The sequence below is a fragment of the Phaenicophaeus curvirostris genome, chromosome 7, assembly GCF_032191515.1.
Source record: "Phaenicophaeus curvirostris isolate KB17595 chromosome 7, BPBGC_Pcur_1.0, whole genome shotgun sequence".
Lineage (NCBI taxonomy): Eukaryota > Metazoa > Chordata > Aves > Cuculiformes > Cuculidae > Phaenicophaeus > Phaenicophaeus curvirostris.
In genome coordinates this window covers 31,820,714-31,833,749 of record NC_091398.1, presented here as the reverse complement: position 1 = coordinate 31,833,749, position 13,036 = coordinate 31,820,714, and the positions used below count along the sequence as shown (strand labels likewise).

Here is a 13,036-nt window from a genome sequence, read left to right as displayed (position 1 = left end):
CTTGTTTCTGCATGATAGACCATGAACTGCCCCCCTCTTCCCTTCATGCCTGCAGGAGATGCTCCCTGTTTGAAAACCTTTTCACTAGAAACCAGCGACAAACCCAGCCTTGCTAACACTGTGGCTTTAAAGAATTTTGAGTTTTATGTTGGCCAAAGGAAATTCTTTTCTCATTGAAGACAGGAAAATAAGGTCATTGTATTATATCCTTTGGAGCGTATTTTTTGAGATGCCATTTGTTTAAGTGGCAATTTTGATTTGGTCCTACTGTGGATTTTCTTACAGGATTGGTTTTCCCCTCTGGAACACAGGGGTTTGTCTTCCTGTTTTGGGTGGTTGGAAGCCTGGGCAGCTTTTCCTGTATGATGTGCTCTGTATATAAGTAATCTCTCCTGAAATAAACTCACTTCCAGTTACTTAAGGGGAATCTAATAGCTGCTGCTTTGCTGCAATTGCTCCAAGTGACGGAGAATTTCTTGGATATGAGCTTGTCAAATGGCTCTGTTGGTACAGGGCGTTCAGCATTAAATTACTTTTATGGGATAATTTTCCTGTATTAATTGCTTGCACTTTATACCACAGAACAGCTAAATTGCTGTTTTCTCTGGCCTTGCTCTGTTCATATAGCAGTGTTACAAAATATATGTGATGTCTTCAAATGCACATATTTAACACTGCTTGGAGGACTTTAAAGAACAGTATAATCAACTTTGCGTTGTCTCTGCTTCCTCCAGGTATCCTTGGTGGGTTTCTTGTTTTTGCTAGGGCTGTACATCTCATCCCTGGCCTCCTGCATGGGCGGGCTGTATGGAGCACCCAGGATCCTGCAGTGCATCGCCCAGGAGAATGTGGTCCCCATGCTCACCTTCCTTGGACGTGGGGTTAGTCATCCGTTCTCTGAGATTGCTGTCAAACCTTCATCTGAAGGAAAACGGGTGATGAAGAAGCCAAGATTTCTTTGTGTCTGTAGGGTGAGATGGGGGACGTATGAAATGCGTAGTGTGGAAGGCATGGGGTGTGGTACTCTAGAGTAGGCAGAAAAGCCAGGAAATGGGTGGTTTTATTAACAAAATAAGAGCCTGGCTGCCCTGGCCTTTTCCCTGTCTGTCCCCATGCTCCACCACCTCTATCCCAAGCTCTCCCACAGGGCTCAGCTCTGTGCAGGAGCAGCCCTGCTCTGGCCCAGTATCTCACTTACCACCCTCCGCATCCTGGCCCTGGATCCTGCATCCCCTTCTTTCCTCAGACCCACCTCTTTTCAGATGCCCCCAGTAAAACAGCTACTTATGACACAGCTTACCTGTGATTTCTTTTGCAAACATCTTATCTATGCTGGTGCTGAGGTATATAGCTCTTCTCTGCCCTCCCATCTGGAAGCATTTGTCCAGGCACTTTGGTGAAATGGATGCTAACTGCATCTTTATCTTTTTTCTTCTTGTTGTTTTTTTATTCTTTGATTCTTCTTTCCTGAACTTTTTCTTTGAGCTCTTCCTATCCTCTCTGGTAACCTTGTAGCTGAGTGGTGCAGTGAGTCCAGTCTGTGTGCACTGCAGAAAGGGACACTTCTTTGTAAGATAAGCTGATTTTTTGCCCCTATAAAATAAAAACAAAGAATAGATTTTAAAGGTTAAGTTGGGTGCTGCTAAGTTTTAAATATGCTTTGAAGCAAAGCCTTGCTTTGAATATGTCAAGAAGCTTTTTCCATGTCTTCATAAATAATCCTCATTCATATTAGTCTTTCAGCTGAAATCAGTCAAAGCACTAAGAACTCTGTAGTCCTGGGCTATACATTCAGAGTAAACTCTTTGGAGTGTTTTCCCCTTCCTATTAACAGGGAGACATTAATTCCCTCACTCTTAGTAAGCTGCAGCACCTAACTCTCTGTACCAAGTGGCTGGAAAAATCTTGCGATGTTTTGCTTCTTCAAAGCAGCTTATAAATAAAGAAAAATATTTTACATTATTGGTATTTATGAATGGTATTTATAAATATTTAAATGTTTTATAAGTATAATTTTCTATACTTTGATTTATTATTCTATGATTCTATATTTCTTGTAGTAATTTCCTAAAATTAAAGTTCCAAAAGTAATAGTAATAATAATAAATAGCAATAATTGTAGGGGAAGCAGGAAGAATAATGACAGGAAAAACTTACAGCTCCTGAAGGCAGCCATCAGGCAATTCTGGAACAGGCTGTGCTCCACTTGACAACTCTTGTGAAATTCTCAGTGGTTTAGCAAAGTTACTGGAAAGTTGATTCTCTCTCTGATAGTTTTCTGTCTTTCTGTCAATTTTTCTGCTCTGAACTCTGTCCAGGCAGCATACCACAATAGGAAGGGCTCAAAAGAGGCAAGAAATCAATGGCAGATCACTGTTCCCCACTTCCTTCTCTCTGCCACTTTGAAGCACTCCTAGATTTGGTTTATGGAGAGTTAATAAATTTACTTTGCCCTTAACAATCTGTTCCACATCGGTTCTTTTCCATGCTTGAAAAAAGCGTTGTAGTCACCATAACTCCAGCTGATGGGAAGGAAACGAGTGTTTTCTGTAGCGTTAAACCCAAGCCAGAGGCATCCTGAGATCGTTCCATCTGTTCTCCATCCCAGTACATCTTTCTGATACTGAAGATGCTGTCTGAGAATTGTGTTCCTTCGTCTCCAATACATATTTCTCATTTTATTGTGTAAAGACCTAAGGTCCAGAATTGGTCCCCTTTTCTATTATAAATAAGAGTAGGGGAAATAGAAGTAGTTTCCATTTGAACTGTGTGTTTATTAAAGAAGCACATAAAGTAAGTGAAAACGAATATTTTGAAAATGAATATTTTGTAAGATATCTTGTAAGACATTTTCCAGCAAGATCTTTGTGTCCTGCACAGCCTTCTTGGGCACTGAAATGGTGAAACAATGCCTGGTCCAAGGGAGGGAACGATAAACCTGTGATTAAAGTTCATGAGCTGATGACTCAAGTCTTTCTGCCCCTGATGACCTTTACTTTGTCTCTCATTTTTTTCCCTGCCTTAACCCCACTCCAAAGGAGAAGAGCAGGCCATGTTTCTCCTGGCTGCCTGCCTTCCCGACACACGCCCAGCATCGCAGGGGCTGACTCCTGCCTTCCAGCATCCTCAGCTGCACAGCCTCTCTGCTGCTTTCCTCCTGCTGCTGGGCAGATGCAACTTGAGTGGATGAAAGGAGAGAAACTCCAAGTGCAGAGGCTCAGCAGATCATGGATTTAGCTCAGCCTTGTGTCAGGGCAGGGCCAGAAGCTGCTGATCTGAAGGTGATACTGCTCCATGCAGGCAGAGCTTCTTTGACTATATCTGGCAGTCAAAACCTTTCCAAAAGCAGCGTGCAGGAGCCTTTTGTGTAGGCAGCAGTGCAGAGTTCTGAAGAGAAATTACAGAAGAACAGTTAACTCTAAATATGTTATACTGCTGGACTGCCCATAAGCCCCACAAATGTCTCTTAAGGTTTATTGCTGATTGTTTTACTGTGGAATTACGGAGTGAGACTGGCTGAATTTTCCAAAGACAAAGCTTGAGTGAGGCACAGAGATGAGGTGGGAGCTCAGTAGATATTGGCTTCCAGCCCATTCTTTAATTTATTAAGCTGGTGAACTACTGCTTCTGTATGTGTGTGCGTTTCATGACTTAAGGGGTACTGCAGACTACCTGTGGCAGCTGAGCAACAGGGCAGTCCTCGTGGTGAGGGCCATGGTTATTAATTTAAATGTAATTTTGTTTTATTTATGAACTAGAAAGGACCCAACAAGACTCCAGTGGCTGCAATTTGCTTAACAACTCTTATCACAATGGCTTTCGTCTTCATTGGACAAGTGAACGTTCTTGCTCCCATAGTCACCATCAACTTCATGTTGACATATATTGCTGTAGACTATTCCTATTTCTCAATTTCCTTGAGCTACAATGTTCAGCAGAAACCTGCTGAGACTCAGATGGAAAATGCTAAGCCTGCTCACTCTTCCCAGCCTTTAATTTTCAACAAGCCCTCCGGCCGTGTAGTAGACGGAGTAATTCAAAGCAGATCAAATGGCACCTTGCTGGAATTCGCTAAAGACATGGACCAGCTTTTTAAACCATTTTGTAGTGAGCCAGGTACCTGCAAAAAAGGAAGAGATGAGACTTTAACCCAAAAGGTCAAACAGAAGAAGGCAAAGAAGCCAGCCAAGCAGATGTTGCAAGACAGCTTTCTCCTTGATCTCCATCACGATTGTCCCCCAGCTCAGTATGGAAGGGATGAGACCATGGAGCCTCACAGTGAGAGCCAGCAGGACTTGACTGAGCAGCAGTGTGACATGCATCCATGCTCATCACCTGCTGTGGATACCCATCAGACACCCGAGCTGCTAGCGCGGGGGGCTCAGCTTTGCAGTGCAGCACCTGCACTCCATGGCCACATGGGAGAAGGTAAGGGCTGTAGGAGATGGACATCTCCATGCTTATGGGGAATGGCTTCCAATCTTGGTCCTCCTAGGCTGTTCTGAAGGCAGGTGTGAAACTAGCTATATACAGGGCTGTTATTCAATGATTCATAGCAATAATATAATTTATTCCAGGTGAGGACAGAGTTCATCACAATGCATCAATGGAGTAGTCCAATGCAATTTCCTATGGAAGATTAATCACAGGAAAGTAGGCACGACTAATATTTAATGTAGGATTGTTTACTATCTGTTCATTATTCTACGCATGCACACTTAATGCTGTACATTAAAAGGGTTTTGAGTGTATCTTGGTGTTTACTTCATCCTAGTGCAGATTAGGAAGGATGGAGCCATGTGAGTCTAAAATTTAGGCTATCAAAATGCAGTGGTCCCATACCACAGGTGGAGCTTGTAATTCAACCTCCACAGCTAAGAGTCTGAATTTGTTTTGTTGGTCTTGTGGGTATTGGACACCATGTGCTTGCTTGGAGTTTGTCAACTCAGTGATAAAGTGTTCTATCGGCACTATTCAGTTAAGTTTTGTAAACCCTTCCAGTGGAAAAAACTCTTACTAATTTTCCTTCACAAACAGTGAAACTGAGGCAGAGATAGGCAGAGGTGACCTTCAAATGGACTCAGCACCAGAGCTAGCAAATTTTGTTTCCTTGCACTTCATTTTGCTTTTATTTTATAAGTTTTGATTAAGCTCTGCCATACCCAGCTGTCAGCTAGAATTTCTGCTTTGGTTTTCTGCAGTCTGGTAATGTAAAGTAGGAGAAAAAGAAGCCAACACTTCAGCTCCTTTCTAATATCTCTTATTTTTTATTTATTTTTTTCTTCTTTAGAATCATCTATAAAGCAACAAAGTCCAGAGCTGGGAATTCAGCAAATACCAGAATCCTTCTACTCCAAATTCTGCAGCCACTGGGTTTCCTTTGCTGGTGTAAGCAGTTTTCTTTTATTATGAGTACTGCTTTTTGATTGTAGAAAATGGATAGAAATGTATTGCTTACTGCCATGTAAATACACTCCAGTACTTGAAAATTACTTTTGTTTCTACTGTTCTAGGCGATCGTGTCCCTTGTGATAATGTTTGTCATTCAGTGGATCTACACGCTTGTCAGCCTGGGTGCAGCGGTTATTCTGTATTTCTACATTGGCCAAGTGAGCCCTGGGCTCCCTCTTGGTGAGAGTTTTTTTTCTGTATTATTAAATCTGCCTAAAAATTCATTAAGCTTTAATGTAACTTAATTAGGAATTGAGACTCTTGTGTTTAATATGCAGGTGACACAGTGAATGATGAGGTATCATTTCATTGCTCATTTTAATACATTTTCTTTCTTATTAGTTTTGTGTTGGATTCTAACTGTGACTAGCATGAGTTTGATACTTTGAACGTTGTGCTTATTGCTTGAATGGTATTGTATTTTGAATGGCAAAACCAGTACTAGTACAAAGACTTAAGAGGGATAGCAGATGGTAAATGTACCACAGCAATGAGAAAGATCTGCCATAAATATGTTTTAAGAAACTTAATTAATCAATCTAAACCCATCTGAGAAAACTTTAATGAAAATATGAATTATGACGAGTATCTCATTAAATCTCAGCATTCATAACAGCAGAACAAGAGAGCCTTTTGATTCCAGAACTAAACAGGTTGAATATGTCGGGAATGTAATCTGGGAAAATAGTCTTAGGCACCGGGCATTAGAAAGGTCTGCGCATGTGATCGGCTTAAACAAGTTCAAAATTAAACAGTGAAGTACTTTTTCTGAAAGCAGCTCATGGGAGCCTACAGCTCCTTGGCACGGCTGCAGGATGGGTTTGCATTGGTCTGTGTCTCTGAAGGAGAGGGAGACACACACGGTGTGTGCATACTCGCGTATTTGTACATAAATGCATATGTTGGTGCATACAGGTAGAAGCGCCTGCAGGTGTGCGCGTGCAATTTTTTGTCCAAGATGAGAAACAAGATGAGAAAAGACAAAAGAACCTGAGTTTATGTCTTCTAGGCAATTCAGAAATAGCTACCCAGGTTTATTTAGATGAAAGATTATTAGACAGTGGGTAAGTGAGTACTGGAGTTCAGAAGTCCAAATGGCGAGAAACCAAAAAACAGTTGCCACTTGGTAATGATCCTACCAATACTTCTCTTTCTACTGTAATTGTTTTATTTTCTGTTATCTGTATGGAATAGTAGAAAAGAGCTGAGAGTGTGGATAGTACTTCCTAATTTATATTTTTTGAAATACAAAAACTTTATTAAAACTTAGATATATCTTAAACGTCTATCAAACAAAACACAAAAAGATTTTTCAGGCTTTGGAGTCTTCTTTGCCTTTGTGTAACCACTATATTATCTGTCTGTTATCTGTTTTTCAAATATTTACCAAAAATGACTTTAAAAAGAATTTTTCAGTCAGTGTGTGGAGAATGTTGGAAGGTGATCTGAGGAACTGCAACATAATCAGACATTTTTGTCTTGGATTCCTTTTCACATACATTCCCATGCCTATACAGAAAAACAACTTGCAGCAAAGAGAAAGTTAGAAATGAACACTCAAAGTTCAGCCTGGTTTTCATTTGCCTGTGAATGAACTTTCTTGTGCAGCCAAATGGTGTCCAATGATCTATAAGTGTATTCTGAACAACTCTGCTGTCTAGACAGGTTGGGAGACATTGGTTTGAGAGATGTTCTGGATTAGGGACTAGATTAAGACCTTCAGAGCAGAAATGATCTGGGATTTTGATGCATCCCTTCTTTTTCTCTCTTTCTCTCCAACAACCTAAGCCAAATCCAGCAGGCACGGTTGGTTCTCTGTTCTCCTCCTTATCCCTCACCGCAAATTTCTGCTGCCAGCTCCAGTACTTCCCTGCCACTGCATCGAGGCAGTGCAGGAAACTAGTTCTACAGAGAAAGCAGAAAAGATTGGTGTTGATGTAATAAGCTAAGCCAGCTCACCATGGGGTCTGATGGGAGGGAATGAATGGTGAGACCACAGCCACTCTGGTCGAGGTTGCTTGAATAGCTTCTTCTGTCTCCCCATCCCGGCAGTGGGAATGAGCTTTGCAGTCCAGAGAGGAAAAGGTACTGCAGCAAGTGTCTCTGCTTTGCTCATGGTTTTACTGGGGTTGTCACAAGCTGTCAATCTGGGAAGGGATAGCTGTTCTTTAGGGGGAATTCAGGCTCGTTTCTTGATAATTGTTTAAAAGCCACAGCATGTGGAGGGACTGTAGTTTTCCCATGATGGCAAAATCTTTGGGTACTGAAGGCTATTAACAAGCATGTTGGTTTAAGATTTTATGCACAAATTCAATGGCATAATGCTATTATGGAAGAATTAGCAGCATACTGACTTCTTGTGCCTTTTCTCTGCAGGAGCAGCAGCAAATTTCAGTTTCTTCAGCTGGATTAAGTCAGTTTTGATCACCTCGTGCAGGTTTGTACCAGTCACTTGGCAGTGACCAAGGCAGTGCTTATTCTTATGACACACTAATGTGTGCAGAGGGAAATGGACTTGCTTATTACCTTAAGCAATCTCTCTGGCCCTTCTTGCATACTCAAAGTTATTCTTTCTCAGTGGTAAAAACAACAGTTTACCCACATTAGCCTTGCATATGGCTGGCCATGTAAGTGGGGCAGCAGGAGTCCCCTCTGCCTCGTGCATGGACATGTCAGCCGATAATCATATCTTGATGTCTGAAGCTTTATCTTACCATAAAGTTCTGTATTCAGCCATTATGGCTCAAGTTGAACTTGAAAATCTGGTAAGAAATGAGAAATGGGAGCCTCCACTTCCACTCACCACCCACTGAAAGTGAATTACTCTGATAGTGGTACAACAGGCACATGTGACAGCTGTGCTCAAATTTCAGAGAGGAAATCTGGGGGGAAGTTGCAGTAGTTATGGGACAAATACAATAAACAGGGTCTTCAGTGAAGGAGCCATTCAGCAATGTGTTTGCTTGGGACTGCAGTAGTGTTGTCTTGGGGGTTTTACTTCCCAGAGGACCTTAAGGGTTTTGGTTGGTTGGTTATTATCTGGTTTTGTTAATCTATTTTAACCTATTTGTTAATCCTTTTTAATTATTAATTCTATCAGGTTTGGGTTTCCCATTGCAGGCTGTGACCATCTCTGTGTCTGTGCAGTGCAATGGGATTTGAAGTTCTCAATCTGTCGAGTTGCTTTTTTGTTGCAGTGGGTGAATGCTCTAGTAAGGACTGCAACAACAGGAGCTGCCATGCATTATACGTACAAATTTGGTGGCTCCTTTAAAATAAATGAAAGTCCAGGCATTTAAGCACATTGACATATGCCCATGCCTGTCTTGCCAGCTCCTGCCTCTGACCACAGTCCCTGTAATATGGCCACACACATCTGGTAGCAGAGGTGGCTTGGGAGATAAACTGAGGTTATAGGACCTCTCTTAGGTGCCTACAGCAGTAAATCAGCAGATAAGTCAGCAGATCCCTACAGCAGATAAGTCAGTTCTATGACATTACATCCATCCCTTCCTCTAGCAGACTAGTGGATGTCTTGGACTATGGGACTGAAGCCCAGGAAGATCCCACCTGTCCTGCACACCTCTTGCCATGAATAGCTTTGTTCATGAAGCTAATGCTGCCTTTTGCGACTGCTGATCAAAACTGGATGCTTTGCCTGAGTATTCAAGGATGAGAGGCTGGGTTAGACAGACTGCACAGAAGAGGAGTGAGGGGTGTAGAGGGTGTGCATTATGTTTTCTGCATATCTCATTTGGACTAAGGGATTGTCCTCCAGGCAAGGCATTTTAATGAACTGGAGGTAAAGAAGAAATCCCATTACAGTGCAAGAGAGTTGGAAGCAACCGAGGATCCTTGACACCTCTGAGGCTCTTAGGTGCCCAAAGAAGTCTGAGTTGGTGCTATAAGCTATTGGTGTTTTGATTTGCAGATGTGCAACAAGGTTTTCTTAAAATCAGCTTCTGCGATAAGGGGATTGCAGGGAAATATCTCTCATTTCTAAGAATTACAAAAATAATTGAAATGTACACTAAAGATTAGGAAACTCTGAGAAGGATATTTTTCATTAGAAATCACATGAGCTCCTTCTTTTCCTGTGCAGTGTGGAAGGTGTTTGCCATAGCCAACATCCAAAAAGAAAATCTACTTGTTAAAAAAGTGTATATTTTTCCAGTGCTTTCCAGGAGAAGGGACTTAAGTATTTTTCGTGGGCCTTCTAGGAAAAATATTTTCAGATTAGCTCTGTGTCTCCCAAGGGCACCAAGAAGGATTTAGCTTCTTTACAGCAGCGTTTCAGCTGGTTTTGTTTGCACAGCCGCTAATGGATGGCAAACAGGGGTCAATGCAGGTGCCTCTGCTTCTCTGTTTGCAGGAGAAGGCCATCTCCCAAGGAGCAGATCGTGGTGACACCGTCCTTTGCGACAGTTGGCATGGAGACCACGCAACTCACTGAGGAGAACACAGACTTTGCCTCGCGGGACCGCTATCACCAGTCCTCACTTATCAGCAGAGAGGAGTTTGGGAATCAATTCCAGTAAAGGACGCACAAAAAAAATCAAGCCACTACTTCAAAAAGCATTTAGAAATGCTAGTGGTTGCCACGGTGCCTTGTGAAATACTTGAATATGGAAAGGATGTGAATAGTTATTTATATAGTCGAGGCTTGCTTGTTTATGCAAACAACATTGCTGGGTTTCAAATCTTATCCAAAATGGGGTAAAAAATGCAAATTGGAAGGGCCAGTCCAGGGGAGTGATGAGTTACTGAGGACAATATAATCCTTTTAAAGAATTCAATTATAAGCACTACTGAGCTCTAAAGACCATCGCCACTATAAAAGCTTACAACATCCCATTTCAAATGTCCTCTGGGTGTCTAGAGACACTTTGTGCCTGGGAGTGGTGACCTCGGCAGCGGGAGCCAGCACCCCACTCCCAGCTTTGCCACGGATGAATGCGACCTTCCAGGTCAATTCACTTCTCCTCTTGGCATGAATTTGCCTGCTTGTAATACAGTAATTTTCTACCTCAGCATTTCAGTTAGCAAGGTCTTAGAAAATACATTAAGGCATTAGACAATAGGCCAGAATCAGTGGCAAGTGCAAGAAGATTATGAAATATATTCTCAACTAGAATCAAATCCGCACATTTAACTGCAGTATTGCAGTGTAATGACCTCTACTGTGAAACTGTGAAATGTCTTAGAAGCTGTTCACAATGATTTCCTGCACCCTTTCTGATGTGACACCTGGGACCTGAAAACATGGTCGGGTCCAAACAGAGCATCTCCTGGCTGAAAGGACAGATGATTCACGAGTGACTTAACAAAATACATTTACCCTTATCTTCGGTAATTTTGCTTAAGGCCCACCCCATAGTGAGCTCCCCCAAGGAGCCGTTTCTTCTGCTGCCATGATTTGGGATGTACGAGGTTCAGCAGGGAATGCTGCAGGATTTCCTGCACAGACCTCAGGGCTGGTGGACTGTAGCTATGGGTTGGGGTGAGGTCTTGCATGGACACTCCTGTCACCATCACTTCTGCTCCTCAGGGAAAAAAAACCTTCATTGAGTGCTGTCCTGCCTGCAGGCAGTGGTCCTGGTAGGGACCATGGGAGTGCGATGGAGGGCTCTGTGTTGACACAAGCCCCACCAGCACAAACTGTTCTGTTGCTAAAAGGAGAGGGAAATTACTGTTCTTCACTTCCTCTCATCTCTGATTGTTTCATCCTGTAGATTATTTATTTCTCCTTCTGTGCAATAAAATCTTGAGACACTGGAAACTCCTCTCCATCCTTGCTGTGGGTGCACTCGATGCCTTTGAGCGCTATTCCGCTTGCCAGTGATCAGCTCCCTGGCATTACTTGCCACGGGGGTCTCCCCATCCCATCTCATGGTCTGGCTGGCTGCAGCTTTGCCTCTTCCAGTTTTCTTACAGAGGGAAGCAAAAGAGGCTTTCTACTGAGATAAAGAAGAGGGCACTCCTGGTGCACTGCAGAAGTCATATTCATTTTTCAAGGTTGCAGGTCTTTTACTAAACGTTTTTATCCTTGATCATCTCAATAGGAGATAAAAGGAGTGTTATGCTTGTGTGGTCAGCTCTGAGCTACCTCAACTCAGTTCTGTGTTGGAAATGCTCACTCCAGGGATTGTTCCTTATATTGCCTTTTGCCTTTGGTTTCCAAAGAGTCTGGATCTATTATGGGGATCTGGTTTCATGCTGAATCTTCCCTTTGGTTCCCTGGGACCAATGGCTCCAGAGAGCCCTTCCCATACTCACAAGCATCCTTGACGTTGGCAGCTACTGCTGTTATGCAAACCCTCAACAGTTCTTCATGCTGATCCACCACTGGTAAGCTTTGTGGTGCTGTATTATCCCCTATTATAGTTTGATACATAGCCATAATGTCATTATTGTAAAATCTTGCATTTCATAAAGTCCTGTAGCATCAAAATATTGTGGGGTGCCTTCCCTTACAAGACAAGCATTGTCCCGGACTGTGTTTCTCAAGGTTAAACAAAAGAAAACCCCAGAGCATGGCATGAAGTGATTAATGGGCAGAAATTCCAGGGTTAACTTATTTTTTATTTCTTAAACAATTAAGTTCCCTTCTTAAAATAAGGCAGCAAATAGGAGGATGAAGGTCCCCTGTCTGTCTGCCTTACTTGGGACCTGTGCTGATTGAAGTCAGGTGGCTTGGGAGTAGGCAGTGTTTGCCTCTCTAACCCTGCAATCCTGGCTTATCCCAAAGACTGAGATGTGGTGGGCCAGAAATACAAACAGCTTTTCCCACACCTTTGCTTTCAACTGACTAAGTCTGCAGCAGCTGTCCGCTGCCACCACCAGTGGTGCCCTTGGCATCTGAATGCTCTTAGGAACAGTTTTAGTTACCTTTGCCCACTGGCAAAGCCTCCGTGGGCTGCCAGAGGAAGGCACTGTACTGTGCAGGGGCCCAGTGAGAGGCTGTCCAGAGAGCTTTGGGTTGCAGGTATGGGTTATACCCCCATATTTCTGGAAAAAGGCAGAAGCAGGGCTGTTGCATCAGTGCCGGAGAGCAATAGCTGCTATCAGGACCAGGTAGTGGAGGAGATGCTCTGCAGAGCACATCATGATGGATGTTTCTAGTCTTTGGGCTCCATGTGCTGCTGTTGGAGAAACTCTTCCACCTCCTCCACTGGCACCACCAGCACAGCAGGTATCCATCCACCTTCTCCACCACCTGGTAAGTATGGGCACTGGGTCCTTTCCTCCCTTTGCATCTGCAAAGGAGGAAGGCATCACAGAAGGCTTGTTTCCTTGCTGCCATTACAGGTTATGAGTAGAGCAGCTTTCCTGATTAATGCTTGAAAAGGTATGTGCTGATCTTTCCTGGAGCGTTAGCTCTAGTGAAGTTGACAGTAAGAGTGGAGGTACACCTTGTTTTAGCACCAATAACCCCCCGCACCGGCTAATATTGGAAACTTGATGGATTCACATCATACGAGTATACAGGGCTTTGTACATCAAGGAAGCTTTTCCAGTGAGAAAGAAAGATGCAGTTGCATTGCCAAAGATTGGGGTGTCGTGTCCTAAATATCTGTAGCTTCTG

At 43.0% G+C, this 13,036-nt stretch overlaps 1 protein-coding gene across 1 annotated transcript in view; it reads left to right on the top strand.

The window, feature by feature from the left end:
- Nucleotides 1-11,218, top strand: part of SLC12A8 (solute carrier family 12 member 8) — a 53,664-nt gene extending 42,446 nt beyond the window's left edge. The window contains exons 9-14 of the mRNA XM_069861471.1: nt 735-881; nt 3,759-4,428; nt 5,291-5,388; nt 5,514-5,631; nt 7,828-7,888; nt 9,824-11,218. Of these exons, the coding sequence (XP_069717572.1) occupies nt 735-881; nt 3,759-4,428; nt 5,291-5,388; nt 5,514-5,631; nt 7,828-7,888; nt 9,824-9,989 (1,260 nt within the window). The 3' untranslated portion in view covers nt 9,990-11,218. The remainder of the gene's footprint in view (nt 1-734; nt 882-3,758; nt 4,429-5,290; nt 5,389-5,513; nt 5,632-7,827; nt 7,889-9,823) is intronic.
- The last annotated feature ends 1,818 nt before the right edge of the window (nt 11,219-13,036 follow it).